Source organism: Emys orbicularis, chromosome 7 (genome assembly GCF_028017835.1).
Source record: "Emys orbicularis isolate rEmyOrb1 chromosome 7, rEmyOrb1.hap1, whole genome shotgun sequence".
In the NCBI taxonomy this organism is placed as follows: Eukaryota; Metazoa; Chordata; order Testudines; family Emydidae; genus Emys; species Emys orbicularis.
Genome location: NC_088689.1, coordinates 47,380,901 through 47,399,626, shown reverse-complemented (window position 1 = coordinate 47,399,626; position 18,726 = coordinate 47,380,901). Strand labels below are relative to the sequence as shown.

Sequence of the window (18,726 nt, the reverse complement as noted above, 5' to 3'; positions counted from 1 at the left end):
GTCCCTCGGTCCCTCTCGGAGGGAAGGACCTGCCGCCGAATTGCCACTGAAAAAGAAAGCGGCGTGGTGGAGCTGCCGCCAAAGTGCTGCCGATCGTGATTGCGGTTTTTTTGTTTGTTTTGTTTTGGGTTTTTTTCCGCCGCTTGGGGTGGCAAAAACCCTGGAGCCGGCCCTGCCAGAGTCGGTGCCTATACAAGGAGCTACATATTAACTTCTGAAGAGCTGCATGTGGCTCTGGAGCCACAGGTTGGCCACCCCTGTGCTAGATTATGTTCCTCTTCTTCAAATTGGAAACCTATATTTATTTTAAACTTTAATAAAATACATTTTGGGGTTTCATTTGCCTTGTGAATGGGAATATGCTTCTAATTTTGCAGAGAGCTAAAGTCTCATTTTTTCTGCAAAGCTTAAGTGTATAAGATTTCTGAATTCCTGTTTGTGGTTTGACTAGAACCTATTTGTTCATAGAGGTAGAAACTAAGAAAAGTGAATCAAAAAATACACTCTTACTATTTAAAACCTTTCAGAATAAAGGTCAATTGCTATTAATATCGTATAAAAATACAACCACTGGTTCAGTTATAGTGAATACATTGACAGAGGCTATTTTGCTATGACACACTATCCTAATGAGATTATTTTTTGATAACTAACTTTGGAAGTAATATGAATTCTATGTTGTTATATATAGCACTGAGCACCAGGCTACTTTTAAATTTAGGCTAAAGAAGTATTTATTTAAGTTGTACTTTCACTTTAGGCTTTGCTTTTTAAAAAAAAATAGTGTATGTATGTTTGCTGTTGTGAATTGTCCTTGATTGATTATGTTTAAAGAGAGAAGGTGGGTGAGGTAATATTTACCACAATATGTAACCCACTAACCACCCTTTTTTGTCCTATGACTACAGGGATGTTAACGGGCCACTTCACCTGGAACTGTCCCTTAGAGTACTACTTATGCTAAACTATCTGTTCAATCATGTATTTAGCTAAGACATTCTCAGTATGTTTCCAAGACCTGAAGAAGAGCTCTGTGTAGCTTAAAAGCTTGTCTTTCTCTCACCAACAGAAGCTGGTCCAATAAAAGATACTACCTCACCCACCTTGTCTCTCTAATATCCTGGGACCAACTTGGATACAACAACACTTCATACTGATGTTTAAAGGCAGTAGTAAAACAGCTCTAAATATAACTATCATCATCAAATAAATACTTTGGGTGAAATCCTCACCCTACTGAAGTCAAGGAAAGTTTTATCATTGGGCCACAATTTCACCCATAATACTTGGATAGGTTCTTCAGCTGCAAGGTGCAAAGTACCTTCAACTCATATATGGGAGACTTCAATAGGAGATGAAGCCATAAGTGCCTTCCAGAAAGTACTCAGTACCCCACAAATTCAGGCTCATAGTATTTTATGTCAGCAAAGGGCTTTACAAACACCATTTTGCCAGCCTTAAGGATTAAAAAATCATGAGATTTAAAAAATGGGGTTATTTGAATTCTGGTTTTTGAGCCCTTAGGATCTGCTTTTTTAGCCCTCATGGGTGTAGATAAACTTTTTTTGTGAAAGTTGACACTGGAAAATAGGGCTTGAAGAAAAAACACCACATATCTCAACATTGCATCCCTCCAAGCTAAGTATTATTTTCCCATTTTAGAAATAGGGAAACTGAGTGTGATAAATTAAAGAGACAAGGTAGGTGAGGTAATATCTTTTTTTGGCCAGAAGTTGGTCCAACAAAAAGAGATTACCACTTCAGCCCACCTTGTCTCACTAATATCCAGGGGCTGACACGACTACAGCAACATAATAAATTAAGTGACTTCTGATAGAGGCAGTCAGTTTCAGTCTATGGCTTAGAATTCAGGAGATATTGACTCCAACTTCGGCACTCAGGATTGCTCCCATCTCTTATTTAGGTAATAACTCATATACAAATACCGTAAATATTTGTAGAAAAATGATAATTCAAAGTGGGAGGCAACATAGCTTATATTATTGGAGGTTTTAGTGATACCTTAGTTTGTCAGAATAAAATTGGCCACCTTGTCTAAAATGATCTTTAGGGATTTGAGAATAATTTTGTTAAGGGGGACTGTCATTCCTTCAGGCCTACGGGCAAGGTATTTTTCATTCAAATAAGATCCTTTGGGAGGCGGGTGGAGAGGCTGATTCTCATTTACACTAAGTACACAAATACAGAGCAGTATAAAATGACTTTAGTGTGAATTAGAATCAGGATCTTTACCTTTTCTGTCAATAGAAAAAGCAGCTATACCAGCTTGACCAGGCATAATTCTGCTCACTATTGAGGGTCACTTTCATTACAAGGTCTGATTGCCTCTTTCCCTAAACTTTAGTTTTGATTAGACTCATACATGATTGTGTCTTGTAAAATAATTATAAAGAAACGGTGAGTTGATGCAGTTGATTAATGGGCCAAATCCTGAAGTCCCGTGGAGGCAAAATTCCTCTGGGACTTCGAGAGTTACCATGTCCAATGATTAAGCAAAAAATTATCATTAGTAGTAGATGTGCTCCTTGTTCTATACAGAAACTTGATGCCTGTTTTTTCAATGGGGCACAAACAGCCACCTCTTACTTATGCATATATTTGCATTCACAAACACCTGTAGGTGTACTTCTCAAGAACTATCACCTGCATCTGCAGGTGGTAGATTGTAACAAAGGAAACCACTTTTGGAAAAACAGGCCCTTGAGAATTAAACAGCACAACAGAATGCATTATTTGATGTAAACCCCTTCCTTGCTGCTTCTGCCAGAAAATGTTAGCTTGGGAGAGAGAGAGAGTGTCAAATCGTCTGGGTAACAGCAAGGCATAAACATATGCCTCATGTATGTGGAGGATAAATAAGTAAGTAGCATCCTACAGTTTCACAACCTGATCTTTGCTATTGGCACAATAGTATCATTGACTAAGTATTAATGCCTTCCAGTGTGCACTAACAGCAAAGCCTCCAATAATTAAACTACCCTGCTTTTCCCATTTAAATTACAGTTTGCTTACGCAAAGTTTAGCACGTGCAAATTGGAAATCATTGATAACTGCAGCAGTAGATAAAGTATCCGCAACATTTGCCCTTTTTGCCTCCTATCAGGTGCTGTTCCTTTATGGAAAATAATTTCCTCATTTTTCCCTGCAGGACTGTGGAAGAGGAGAGCTGTGCAAGAACTGCCCTTTCATCCAGTCCTGAACCAAAACATGCAAAAGGAAAATATAAAAATATAAACAAAAACCCAGCTTAGATGATGAGGCTTGGAGTGGGCTGTTGATCATAGGATATTGCTGCATTGCCTGAAAGAGGTGGCAGAGATCCTAGGAGGGACTCATCCAGAGCATAGTGATGGAAACTCTACCTCCAGAGTTCCACAAGGATCAATTCTCTCTCTGGTCCTGTTCAACATCTATATGCAACCACTAGGTGAACCAGTCAGATGACATGGACTCAAATGCCTGCAGTATGAAAATGGTACACAGCTCTATCTGTCCTTCTCCACATACAACCACAACGGCCCAGAACTTGGAGGAGATCAGCTCATGAATGACAAACAGTGGGCTGAAGCTGAACCTGAGCAAAACAGAAGAGATTCCGGTAGGCAGAGGAAAGTATTTGGAAGAATTTGCAACCACAGTGCGGTCTCCTTTGATTGAAGGTGAACATCCACAAATGGTCAATTCAGTCCATAGTTTAGGAGTATTCTTAGATTCCTCACTGAAGTTGGGGGGTCTTACATAGCAAGAGTCATGATAATACTTTCTACCATACCTAGCTGGTTAGGAGACTCCATCTCATTCTAGAAGCTGAAGACTCGGGCCTCAGTTATTCATCGCCTCTTGGCTGGACTACAGCAATGTACACCTGGCCGTGCAACCTTCAGCACTAAGGAAACTCCAACTAGTACAGAATGCTGGAGCACATCTCCTTAGCAACACAGGCTTACACATAAAACACATCCACCACTCTGTACATTGGTTTCTCATAGAATTTTGAATTGAGTTCACAGTCAAAGTGCTGCATGGGCCAGGCCCAGGATATCTAAAGCTCCAGGATGCAGACTGTGGGACCAACAAATATGCTCCTCTGAACTCTCAATAATAAGAGTAAATCTGATCTGTGTGAGAGACAGAACTTTCTCTGGGGGCATTCTGAAACTGTGAAATGAACACCCCCAAGAACTAAACACCATCATAAATTTCCCTCTCGGGCGGAAAAACCATGTGACAGATGTGTGGTCATGTCCCATAATGCACTACTAGAAGGCACTCAGATACTACGGTGATGAGTTGTGGTATAAATACCTATATATAACAATAGACAATCTCAGTTTTTCATAATTATTAATGGTATCCAGGGTTGTGTGAAACATGATAAAGCCATTTTAAAAGCATGACAAAAAAGAAATCCCCTACTTGTTCAAACAAACTCAGCTGAGGGGCTCCAATGACCGGGGAATATGTTGAAGGGATAGGCAATAAATATGGAGCCAACAATCAGTATACTAGTGAACACCTTTGGGAAACAAACTTTTTTTTTTTTTAACCAGTTGGGGAAAGATGGACTGAGACTAGAGTCAAGGGAAGAGCAAGATACACACCTTAGGTTCCACCACAGAAAAATATATGAGCACTGGTGGATTTAATTTAAGAGAGATTCCTAAACTGCAGGTGATGTCTGAGCACATGTTCCTATCAGGATGAGAGACAAGGTGGGTGAGGTGATATCTTCTATTGGACCAAAGCTATTAGCTCACCCACTTTAATAGCTTAGGACCAACACAGCTACAACTACATATTAGTCTTCACTGTAGCTGGGGCTTGTATTGTTAACTATTTCACAACTCAATAGTTTCTTCTTAAAGCCATATTATGGGCAGCCAGTCAAAAGAATGCCAGCTGACCTCAGCTATAATAACCCTTTCCGCAAAAAAAAAAAAAAGACTCTCATAGTAACCAACAAGTCACATTTTGGCAGGGGCAATTTTCCAAATGAGCCACAGAACAGGGAGCTGTGAAAGCAGTATGCTTATAATACTTGCAAATATAGGTGCATAATTGCACATATAAATAGGTATCTCTAAAAGCCTGGGCCATAGTTTCTATGCAGTGCAAAGAGAACTTAGATTTTAAAGATCTTATTCAACACTGCATATTATCCAAGTTATGATCCTTGGAAGGACAAAAGTATGATTATGGGGATTGGAACTTATTTGTCCTAAGGTGTCTAGGCATTTTAAGTTAATTTTTAGATCCAAATAACCGATTGCTTTCCCCCCCCTAATAATTTCCCCAAGTCAATCAATTCTGCCTCCCCAAAAATCAGTAATTGATCAGGTCTCCTCAGATTTTGTGTCCCCTACTAGTCTCCAGGTTACACAGGAAGCTCAGCTGAGTCTCCCAATTTCTCTGTCTTCATCTGGCCCCCTGCTCTTTGGTTCTTACTCTATATTCTTAAAGGAGCAGCAACTCAGAAACCACTCTGCCCCCTTCTTCCCCCCCCCCCCCACTCCACTACCTTTTCCCCTTCTGAAAAACCATTAATGGCACCTGGACTATTCTGCTCCCTGTCTCTTCCCTCTCCTCCAGTCAAAGGAACAATGGTTGAGGGGTAGGGGAAAAGCCAGCTTCTGATTCAAGGCTTCTCCTCAGCAGTGAGTGATGCATTAGGATTGCCTCTGAGAGGGGGGGCAGAGCACCCTGCCTGCTGCCACAGTTCTGGGACATGGGCTAGACTCCAGCCTGGAACTGTGCCAGCCATAGACTGTCTGCTTTTTATTTTATTGCCATTAAACTGAGGACATTTCTAGCTCTTTTAAAAAGCCCACAAAGCTAGCAGTGAGTCTGTAGGATTACTCTCTGAAGGAACTTTTTACTTGAGACAAAGTGCTAATTAAGCATATAAAATGGGTATTGAAATACTCAAATGCTGACATATGTGTCCAAATGCAAAGTTGGATGGCTTATTTAAGTGCCGATCTTTGTTCAAACTAGAGTCCCTTGTTTCAATATTAAGTTAGTCTAGGAGTTGAGGCACAATCAGGGATATTCAAAAATAAATTAGACCAGACATTCATGGAAAAAAATGCTGTGAAATAGCCTGCATGATGCAGAGGATCAGACTAGGTGACCTGAGAAATATTTTCCACCCCAATTATCTGATGCTGTGATACTGCAACTACTGGGACACATTTTAAAAAAAACATATTAGAAGGAATCAGTACTCCTGCAATTATTCCTCTCTTTCTGTACTTCCAATAGTTAAAAAAGAAGCCAGCTACAGAGCTATGTTTGGTCTCCCTTACTACATTATGTGGTGATAGTAGATATAGATGGAACAAAAAAACCCTTACTACTTCTTAGTACCTCAAATAGACCAGAACACCCACACGTTAATTTCCTGCATTATGATATAATTCCAAGAACTCTCTCTTCCTGAAGCCGGTACTGCAAAATGACATCTCGAGTAGTGCAAGCCAGTCAATATTTCTGGAAATCCAATACCTGTAGAGTACCTACAAATAGTATTATGGATAATATGCTAAAATAAATGTAACTACTGATTACTGGGGACTACAGACATCTCTTTGTTATTTCCAGTGTGGTATGAAGATTGTGTTGCAGCTGAAGCGGTATTGTTCAGTCGGTGTCAGTGCATCTTGTAGACATTCCCAGGTGGGGACGAGGGCTTAGCATACAGCTGTTGGAAAATGCCAAAATTTGAAAAGCAGCAATAAAACCAGAAGCAGGGAATACAAAGAATTTCCCCCGTCCTACTTTTCATCATACCAACTAAAGGCTTGGTAAATCCTTGCAAACGTTACTTGTAGATGGCCAAAATGTTGACAATATTTTAGTCCTTTTGTTTAAAATGTTTTACTGTTTCCCAGGGATGTAAATGAAGGACTAAATATTGACTCAGTCAGAGTGTTTTTTTAAATAAATTAAATCAGAATCGAAGTGTACAAGAGAACATTAGAATCTGTTTTTCTATCAAAGCCATTACTGTGGTATCTGAAGCATCTATGGCGGGCTGCACAGTAGAATGAAAAGTGCTGCAGCGCAGAGAAAGGCAGTGAGGAATAAGCAGAAGCTGTCCACATAAGTGAAACTGCTGAGAAGCTGCACATGTTTAAAATTGGCCTAACGTCAAGACTCTGTAAATCAAGAACAGCAGTAAAAAGGAATGACACCTGGAGTCTCCAGAAGTGCCCTCAGCCAAGCCTATCAATTAAACCTACATTGGCACTATGGCAGGGTTTTTCATTTTATTTTACATACGAATCTTGCAAAGGTATGCTGAACACAGTGTTGTTGTAGCTGTGCTGGTCCCAGGACATTAGAGAGACAACAGAAGTTGGCCCCACTGTGTCTCTCTAAAGGTAGGCTGACACAAAATTAGGTCAACATAAGTCACCTGGAATTGATCTAGTTGTGCATCTGTCTACACTCAAAATTTCCTCCTGCCAATGTAAGTGCCCTGTTACAGAGGCACAATAACACCACCTCCCCAAAGCAGTGTTGAGCCATGGTTGATGTACTGAGGTCAACACAACATGCATGTAGACATGTTACTTATGTCAACCCTAACAGCCCAACACTGATTGCTCTGATTGGACTTGTCATAAAGCCTGGAAGTTCCTGCCTCTTAAAGCCCAGCAAATTTTTGAAATGCTTTTTCCTGATCGTCCAGCTTGGTGAGCACATCTAGCAGGTCTCCATTGTTGTGCACAACTGCCCAGATGACCAATCAGGCTACACACGCTAGATGCATTCCAGCCTGGATTGGCCAGAAATATTGGATCTCCTGGGCCTGTGGGGAGAAGCGGCTGTGCAAGCACAGCTATGGACCAGCCATAGAAACATTGACAGCTATGAACAGATTGCAGGGGAGATGCAGGAGCATAACAGGGACCAGCAGCAGGGCCATGTGAAAGCGAAGGAACTGTGTCAGGCATCTCAGAAGGCCAGGGAGGCCAACAGTTAACCTGGTGCTGAGCCACAGACCTGCTGCTTTTACTAAAAGAGCCACCCCCCCCCCCCCAGCACAGATACTTCAGAGAAGCCCAAGCCACAGGCCCTTGGCCTGAACAGTGAGAACCAGGATGACGTGGGGGACATGCAACCAGGGATCAGCTATGCCAGGACCTGTTTGAGAGTTCATCGCTGTCCAGTCAGTCCCAGCAGTTGAGCATGGGTGAACCCAATGCAGGAGATGCTCAGGTAAGCGTGTACATTTATTTCTCATTACCTTGCTAGAAGAGGTAGTGATACAACTAAAAGAGCATTTTTATCTGCTTTTCATTCCTCTGTAGAGTTAGACTAAGTGGGGTGGGGGAATGCAGAGCAGTTTGTTTATGTACGCAGGGCTGTCCCTTGAAGCCTTCTGAGAGATCTCAATGAAACTTTCAAGGAGGTGCTCTGCGGTCCCCTCCCAAGGGTTTCTATGGATGGCAGCCTTCCATCGGACACTTTCCCATGCCAGTCAGCGATAACTTCGGCAGGCACCATGGCAGACTGTAGCAATGCGGGACTCACCCCTGCGGCGCCTCCTGCTGGTTTTCTCTGGGAATTAGCTCATCCAGCCTCTGGAGCGCCCTCTGCAGGCTGGTGTCCTGCTGCCGCTTGGCCCCCGTGTCCCTCCCGGACCCAGTGCCCCGTTATCTGGGGTGCTTCCCCCTGACAGTAACCCTGTTCTCTCAGGGTCTCCCCTCCCCAAGGAACCCCCACCCACTATCCCCACCTTGCCTCAGTCGTAGGCTACTTCCAGTCACCAACTAGCCCCTGCTCCCTGGGGCAGACTGCAGTATAAGCCACTTAACACAGGCAAGGTTGGGTTCAGACCTGCTGCCTTTGCCTACCCCTGGGCTGCCCTCTGCAATCCCCAGTACCCGTTGGCCTTCTGCTAGGCCGCAGCCTGCAGCTTTCCAGGCTGGAGCTCCCCAGCCTTTCCCCAGCCCTTCTCTACTCAGGTACTCTGCTCAGGTCCCTGAAGCCAGGTCCCTCCCTCTTAGAAGCTAGAGGGAGTCTCGAGTCTGTCTGTGCTCCTGGCTCAAAGCCTTTTTATAGGGGCCGGCTGTGGTCTGTTTGGGGCGTGGCTCCCAGCTGTGCCTACTTCCCCAATCAGCCTGGGAGCTGCTTGCCCCAGCCACAGCCCTCTGCTGGGATGTTCTAAGCCCCCCAGGGCAGGAGCAGGTGACCACCCCGCTACACAGACTAACAGCATACAGGCCAGAGTGCCTTTGGGAAACTGGAAGCAGCTTTGCTCTCTCTGAGTTTGTTACCCTCAGGAGTGAGAGATTACAGAAAATCACCACCGCCTGTGGAAAATGGTGCCAGTATTCAGTACCATTGCTCTGTATTCATAGTTGCATGCAACCAAGCAATTTCCCTCACCCTGGTGGGCTGTATTCACCATGGCTGCTGTGGCACCGTGTATGAGCAATCCTAAGCAGAGATGCCAATGAGCATGTATTGTTTAAAACTTTAGGGGAGCTCTTCTTATAGCCTTTGTGTTTGGCTGTTCAGATACAGCAGACAGCCACTTCACCCCAGCAGCAACTTTTCCCCTTTTGTTCTCAGATATTATGCAGGACACAGCAGACAGCCATAACCATTGGGATATTTTTTCACAGAGATCCAATCCTGTGAGTAAACAATGCCAGCATTCCTTCAATCTGCCAAACGCACATTCAACTGTCATTCTGCACCTGCTGAGCTTGTAGCTAATCTTTCCTTGGTGCTGTCGAGGTGGCCAGTGTATGACTTCATGAGCCAGGGGCAGGCTGGGTCCTCCAGGGCCACTGTTGGCATTTTAACATCACTAATGACAAACTATGGGTCAGGAAAGAAAGTGCCTGCTTGTAGCTTTCTGGACAGTCCTGTGTTCTTAGAGATGCGAGCATCGTGCACCTTCCCTGAACAGCCAACACTGATGTTGGTGAGGCATCCCCAGTGGTCCACGAATGCTTGCATAACCATAGAAAATAGCCCTTTCTGTTGCTGTACTCTGTGGCAACGTGATCTGGTGCCAAAAGAGGGACGTACATGCCAGCTATCGCCCCACTGCAGTTCAGGAACCCCACTGCTGCAAATCCATCCACTATATCCTTCATATTGCTGAGAGTCAGAGCCCTGCACAGCATGAGATGATTAACGGCCCTTCACACTTGCATGACAACAGCCCCCAGAACAGATTTTCCAATGCCAAAATGATTTCCCACTGACTGGTAGCTATCTGATGTCACAAGTGCTGCTCTCTCTTTGATGTCCTTGTGTAACACACACACCTTCTGGGTGTGGTGTTCTGTCCCATCTAGTGGAACCGAGACCACTTAGAGAGCTAAAATGAGTCTGCTCTACAACCTTAGTTAACAGCCAGTTAGCTTTTAGCTCATGCGATAGAGGCTCATGCACTAAGCTCCAGAGATCCCAGGTTCAATCCTGCCCACCGACGACCTGGGTCTGTTGGTGTTACATTTGCACTGGAGGGCTGGGATGAGGTTGACACACAGATCCGGAAATGTGGCCTTGTGCATCCAAAAATTCTGCGGACACTGCTCATCATCCCAAACCAGCATTATGATGCAATCCCACCACTCAGTGCTCATTTCTCAGGCCCAGAAGTGGTGCTCCACCATCTGAAGCTGCTCAGTGAATGCCACCAACAACCTTGAATTGGTTCTCACTATGTCCCATAGCAATCTGTCCTGCAAGAAATCAGCATGGTTGACATTGATTTGGTTTTTCTTACAGCTCTCCAAATACCAGAGGATTGCCCGTCCTCTAATTGCAATGCATATGACAATAGTGTAGAGCCGTGCAGGCTCCATGCTTCTGGATGAACAGTGAGGAGGGCCACATGGGTTCGTGGGATTTCTAAAAAAGGCACAAACATTATGGGATATAGATGACATTATGGGATGGAGACAGTTGCATGCTGGAAAGTTGAGCCCTTGCTCCCAGTCACCCATGAGTGACTCATTTCTGCCCCATCATTCATTGCCAAAAACTTCCCAAAAATCAGTGCACTGGACGGTGGTGGGTTGCACACTGAGATACCTACCCATGGTGCACAACACTGTGCATCAACACAAGCACTTCTGGTGAGAATATACAGCACTAATGCAAAGAGCCAAGTATACACATGCACAAATGATACACTATTTGGTGGTGGCTTTATGCTGACGTAATGTGCATCAACCAAAGTTTATAGTGCAGACATGGCCACAGGAAAGTTGCATACAGAGGGGAAGCCAGCGGCATAGGAGAGATCGCCTCAAAATACTTACTTGCCTTTTTTTTTTTTTGCTGTAAGATGTGCTAGTGAGAGTAACGTATATCTGTCTGTGTTCTCAGATGCCTCAGTAAGTAAGTAATCAAGTATTGATGATACTCTAACATATGAAGGGAATGATGCCAGAACTCCACCACACTCACCAGCACCTCCTCAGACACAGTATTGCCATAAACTAAGATAATCCTTATGTTAGTCTGGTAGGTAAACTGAGGTGTCCTTAAATAAAATATGGAGTGTTGCTGACCATGTCTCCTTTTCCACTTCTCATTCTTAAACAGATTAGATAGTACTCAGGTGGAAAAAAAGTCAAAATAAATACCCCATTCCAAATAGAGTTCTGACCCCAAAAAGGGAGAACAGCCAGAATTTCTATCAAGTCTGCTAGGGATTTGGACATTTAATGATTTTATGTGGAAGGTGCACAGATACTATAGTGATGGGTGGCACTCTAAAACCTTTAGATAAAAGGGCCAAATCCACTAGCCTGAGTGGTTGGGCTAGAAGATGGCTGCAGAGAGTACATCAACCAACAGGCTGAGGTAGCCCTTCACACCCTTTATAGCTTTCACTGCAGGGCATAGAGGCAGAGGAGTCATATAGTAGTGGACCTACTGCCGCCCCCCAAGTCTGTCTCTATGATACTCCCAAATGCAACTTGGGCATTCCCATTACTGGAAGCAAGAAGGGAGCAGAACTTTGCAGAGGGGCTGCTCCACCTTGCATGATTCTACACCCAGATCTTTGGCCTCCACCTTGTACAGTAAAACCCCAGCAATTCTAATACCAGGAGGCCCGCTTGCAAAGGCAGGATTTGGTTCAATTTTTTTTAACCACTGTTTAAAAAAACCCCAGCGCAGTAGCTCAGCCATTTTTGAACAGTCATTGATTTTGTCTCCCTCTCAATTTATTAACAGCCCTGCTTGCTTTAGAGCCTTCCCCATCTGACGTATTTCAAGTTCTCATATTCCCCTCAAGATGAAATGAGTCCCTGCAGTCACTTTTAAACACTGGATCCAAAGACTCTTCAGTTACACATACATTGGAACTACTAATATAAGACAGCAAATTGGATTTGGTGCTCCATTTTTACTTGAAAACGATAGTTGAGCACAGCCTGTTTCAAATGCTCTCTCTACCCCAACAATAATAATTGGGGAGGAAATGACAATGGGAAAAATTATTAAGTTTTAAGCTTACACGCCACCTGTGCTGTGCCAGGGCATTTTGTACTTTTATACTCTCACAACAGTAAGGACTAGCTATAACCATTATTAAGTACTGATAGGTATATAGTCCCTTAGGATCAGATCATAAGCCCCTTGAAGATAATGGAAGTCTTTCCATTGACTTCAGTGGGTTTTGGATCAGGACTTTATATTGTCAATTTCTCAGGGCAGGGGCTGCCTTTCTTTGTTTTTGGACAGAGCCGAACACATCTGCATTTAACAAAATACTTCATGAGCATTTGCAGGGATTTAATCCTTTAGTAGAATAGCAGCTAGGATTTCACAGCCCCTGGCCCTGATGCAGCAAAGCAGGTAGGCACATGCCCTTACCGGCTAGGGCTAGATTAATGCATGTAATTAAGTGCTTTGCTGAACCAGGGCTCCTGGAATGTAATACAGCTGCACTCAAATTAATAGGAAAAGGATTGAACCTGTTTTTTCTCTTGGATTCATGAGTTAAGTTGGGTTTGTTTTTAATATAATTTTTGTTGTTTATTTTGCATTTTAGAATGTTGACGAAGACCAGCAAGTGTCAATAGAAGGAAACCCAATAAATATAGTATTATTTAATATCACTTGATATTTATATTACAACTGGGAGGATGGGGGGGGGGTGGACTTTCCTGATGAGAGCACCCAATGAAATGATGGGTAGAGGAGACAAGACCAGAAAATTTAATCCAAAATGCAGAATTCTACCTTTCAAAGACAATATTGTTTTGCAAATTGTCACAAATCCATCACTGGCCACAGCATTCAGAAATGCAAATTATGTAGTAATTGAGATGTGGTATAAGGCACCATTTTTAAAAAGAAAGAAGAAAATGAAAAATAAAACACAATTTCATTAATTTACAACCTAATTAAAATCCAACATTTTTTTCAAAGAAAAAACTACCACAGCATGCAGGATTACATTTCTGCAGTCTCCAAAGATTTAAATATGGTCATCAAATTCTCATCCAATATGACCTTCAGGATAAACTACAAAAACTGATCCAATTTAAGTCTTGTCTAAGCAGAAGATTCATGTAACATCTAGTTAGATTATAAGACCAAAAAAAAACCAGGTCCAGGTTTAAAAAACAAAATACTTCAGTCCCTGAAAATGTAACCAGTGCGTGCATGGAGACCACAGAAAAATCGTTGTTGCATTCTAGTAATTATTGTTTGTATATCTTTGTAGTTACATTCTAATATGTATTTGTTCATATAACTTCAAGCATTTGTGAGCATGGACATATCAGATAGGAATAAGTATTACTTAGATTGTAAGTTCTTTGGGGCAGGGACCATTTTTGTTATGTGTTTGTACAGCACTGCGCACAGGTCCATGACAGATCCTTGCTCCTAGGCACTACCTCAGCACAAATAATAATAGCACAATGAAAAAGGTTGTTTCTTCACTGATGGAATAATCTGAATACTCAGGGCCAGACTATTCTGCTAGGTGAGTTACTCTCTTGCAGGAGGACAGAAATTCTACTAATTGGTGCTCAAAATCATAGCAATGGCTAAATTGTAGTTATCTACCCTAACCTGATGTCCCCAGGCTAATGCAGGTCCATAAATCTAATTAAGCACGAACTTCCCTTGTTCTCAGGGTTTTGTTTTGTTTTGTTTGGCTCTCTTACTCTCACATTGCAACAACCTGACTAGAACCTCCCCAGTCAATTCCTTATGAGCTGGGAACAACAGCTCTCAAATCAAAAAGTGAAAATATATAGAAAGAAATCCATGGGATGAGAAAGATGCAGCATTGGGTAAACACACATTACCTCAAAATGGTCTGATTTTCTAAACCAATTTTAGATCAGTTTCTCTCTATTGGAGTTAACTTAGTTACTTCAGTGTAACAGAATGAAGAATCAGACCACTTGATATCTTTAAAGATACCGGGCCTGATTCTCCACTGCCTTGCATCATCTGTGAGGTGTAAAATGTTTTCTTTCTGATTTGATAGTGACTTGTACTCACTTTGCTCGGGTATAAATGACAACACAAGATATAAACCAGTGGGGAATAAAATAAGGACCAGAGGACTATACGAGTACATTTCACAAATGCTACAAATTCACTCAAAAATTTGAAATCTATAGTTGTACCTAGCACAGAAAGTATCTTCTGGACTCTTTTTACTTACAGCAGACACGATGAGCTCTCCACTGAGATTCTGGATTTCTGCTTTAACTTGACTGCAGATTTTGAGCTGGTGACAATAGAGCTTGATCTGTTCCAGGTAAGCCAATACATCCTGTTTACATGATTGGTCAGGACACTACATATTAAAAAGAATAATGAATAAAACACTTTCTACAAATTCTTAATCACTTCAATTTTCAATTATTAAGTTTAAGATTTAATCTTTTCTAAACTCTCAGCTCTCCAACATAGTGTGTTAATGTCCAAATGAGTGAACGTATTTCAAACATGCATTCAAAATGTAGACCCAGACTTTTATCAGATTCATGTTCCCTTTAGGAATGTTCATTGTAATTGCTCTCTAATGTAGTCTTGCTCTCCACTGCTCTAAAGTTTGGTTATTTGCTAATTTTGTGAACCTTTTAAACTCTACAAACAAAGATGTGCACAGTAATCCCAGACTTCATTGCATTCACCCATCCTTAATTCAAGACTACTGGAATTGCCTTAGCCATAGTTCTACTGAGTAGCTTTCACTAGTGCATGAAATTACTACTTTCCTTCAGCACCTAAGAGGCTCTGCATTCATTTTTGCAGTATTACTTACCATTTACTTTGCAAGCTACATGGACTAATAACAATGGAAACCCACATTAATAGATGGTTATACTATAAGTGACTCTAGGTTATGGCCTCTATCCTGATGCCACTCAAGGCAACGACAAAATTCCCATTGACATTGGTTGGAGAAGGAGTAGGTCATAGTTGTGAACAATATCTCATGGTAAAGTCTCTGTTTTTTATGGTGATGCTCATACTTTCTATGAAATCTTCTCTTTACTCTCTCATGACTTCAGAGGAGTGATGAAGAAAGCTTTCAGGGAAATCTCTCTCTGATGAACAGACTATTCACATAGTACCGGATTCTCATTTACAGTAAGGCTACTATTCACTGGTGTGGCAGTGTAAAGGGGTCTTAAAGGGGTATTGAATCCCTATACATTGCCAGAGCGGTACTGTAAAGGCCAATACAGTCTTTGAGAGATTTGTTTATAGGTTTTTTTACTGTAGATACCGTGAAAATGTAGTCAGTTTCTTTTGATGGAACATTGTGTCAATACTAGTATATTTTTTTAAAAAAAGATACACTTCAACCAATTGTGGCAGGCCTGACCTTTTGCTGTTCATGGCTAGTGCATCATACCTTTATGCTTACTGTTAGAAAATACTGATAGTGTCAGTGTCAATAGAGCATAAGGCCCATCCAGGTTTCTGCTGTTGAAGAGAAATGACTCCAATGTTGTCTTGCACAGTGACGCATGTTATACACAAAGATCCTTTGATATAAAATCCACAATAGGTAACACTATGAAGGAGCATCAGACTGCTTAATTCATGAGATACCTCGGGGAAAACCCTGGTCCTTTTAAAGTCACTGGTACTTTTCCTAGTGAGGCCAGGATTCACTCCACATTATTATAGAGTATAATTTAAAATTCTATTTATGAACTAAAAAACTGCATGTTTGAGATTTAGAAAAAGAAAGCCAGGAACAATCACAGGTTAAAAAAGTGAATCACTGGCTTGTAAACCTGAGAGATTCCGTACTTCCTCCTAGATCTGAAAAAAAAGCAAATTTGGTACTGCTTTTTGGCCTCAATGCACTTTGTAATTAATGAGTTTAACACTGTTATCACAGTACAGTGTAGGCGGCTTGTGTAAACATTGTTTATTTCTGCAATTGCAGTTCCATAAAATCTGTCCTTCCAGTCATAAACAGCTGTAAGCATCAGGACTAACTGTATGGAGATGAAATATGTTGACTGGAACCATCTATTCAGTCCTCTACAGTTTTTTGTAAAATGACCTGTGATATTTATTTCCACTTTGGCAGATCCCAGAGATGGGCAGATAGGACTTTGGTGTAATTTCTCATTGACTTCAAATAGCTGTAAAATTGATCATATAAGTCTCCAGCGCAGAGGCAATGGTATTTACAATTCAATGTATGTTTAGATAGGATGAACAGTGAGGTGGCAAAATTTGCAGATGGCACAATATTATTAGGATAGATAAGATTAGAGAAGAGTATTATAAACTCCAGAGACATAACGAAGCTAGGAAAATGGATAGAATGATCTCAGTGTTGACCAATACACATTTGAAGGAATAATTTTAATTACTGATACATATTACTGGGTTCTAAAGTAACTGTAACCACTCTGAAAAAAGGCCTGGGTTTCACTGTGGCCAACTCAGTGGAAAGCTCTGCTAAGTGTGCCATGGAGGTCAAATAAAAAAATGTTACGACATATAACAGGTTAGAAAATACTACTGAGACTATTATAATGCCATTATATTATTTGTTGTTAAGATTTCACCTTGAGTGTTCTGCTTTGCTCATCCCATCTGAAAACAATATATCAGATAGAAAGGTTCCAGAGATAAGCAACCTATATGATGAGAAGCATGGAAAACTTCCATATAAGGAGAGATTGGAAACATTAGGTCTGTTCAGTGAGAAGATGAATAGTTATGGGGTATGATAGAGAGCTATACAGTAATGAATGTCATGGAGAAGGCCATTAACCTTTTCTCATAATAGAATTAAAAAGGGAATAGCCAATGAAACTAAGGCAACACATCCAAAAGTGACAAATATTTTCCACAGCTCAAACCTGTGGAACTCATTACTAAATGATATGACTGAGCCAAGAGCTTAATGGCATTCAAAAAATGAAGAGACATTTATATAGGTAATCTGAATTACATTAAACATGATAAAATAATACAAGGGATAAAAACCCTCATGCTCGGGGATTAAGTAGCCGATTATTAACACTTTAGAAAGAAAATTCCTTTCTGGGCAGGTTATTCCATTAGGGGTTTTGTACACATCCCTCTGAAGCATATAGTACTGGCCACTATTAAATACGAGACCAGATGGACCAATGGTCTGTTCTAGTATGGTAATTACTATATTCCTAGCATTTATCATCCCAGAAAACAAACTGATAGTTACCAGTTTAATTTCTCACACTGAGAAATAAGTTTCAGTTAGATACAGTGGCAAATTACAAACCGTTTGATTAGAGAGACAAGAATAAGAGCTCTGTGTAGCTTGAAAGCTTGTCGCTTTCACCAACAGAAGTTGGTCCAGTAAAATATATTACCTCACCCCCCTTGTCTCTCTAATATCCTGGGACCAACACGGCTACAACAACACTGCAAACAAAAGGGTTTGATTCTGTACCTATTGAAGTCAATGGGATCATAAATTCAACTAGAAGGTTGGCAGGGAGTGGAGGAGCTTTACAGAAATAATATCTGTGTAAGATCCTCAAAATGGTTTGATAAGTGATGCAATAGTTGTGAATACAGTGAAACCTATATTGAAAATCAAGGTGAAAAAGTATTTCCATTAGCCGCTAGCAGAACAGTAGCACAAAAGATCAATACAAGTTATTCTGCAGGAAACTTTGACCATACATTTATTGGGTTTTGATTTTACTACTTTACCAAAGAAATAAATGTCACTTCCTTTGCACTTGAGCTGAGCTTAGTGATGATTAATGCCTTGTATCACAATAGTAGTTTGCAGTATGTTCTCAGTAGATGTACATAAATTTTAAATATTTGTTTAATGTAACATTTAACATTTCTGATTGTCTCTTATCAGATAATCATTTTAAAGAATTTATTGTTAATCTTACTTTTAGGACTGTTTTTTTAATATGTGTGGCATTTGTATCTTGATGAGGAGATTTCCTAACTATTAATATAATGTTTGGCCTTAATTCTTTGATTTCTAGAGCACAACAATTATTTAAATTTGAATTTTATACAATATTGTGGGCATCTTCAATGACGACTTTAATCTCTAGCACATTCAATAAAAAGGAGATGTACTGACTATGTTGCCATATGACTTTCAGGTCACAAATTAGACAAGTGATTTTAGACAAGTGGTTCAGAACAATCTTATGTTAATTAAGTTTGCTAATTATTTCTTTGTGACTAATGTGTGTTTACATTGTT

At 41.0% G+C, this 18,726-nt stretch overlaps 1 protein-coding gene across 1 annotated transcript in view; it reads right to left on the bottom strand.

Annotated features, from left to right (window-relative positions):
- CTNNA3 (catenin alpha 3) overlaps positions 1 to 18,726 on the bottom strand; it is a 1,024,091-nt gene that overhangs the window by 17,509 nt on the left and 987,856 nt on the right. The window contains exon 16 of the mRNA XM_065408662.1: positions 14,690 to 14,824. Within this exon, the coding sequence (XP_065264734.1) occupies positions 14,690 to 14,824 (135 nt within the window). The remainder of the gene's footprint in view (positions 1 to 14,689; positions 14,825 to 18,726) is intronic.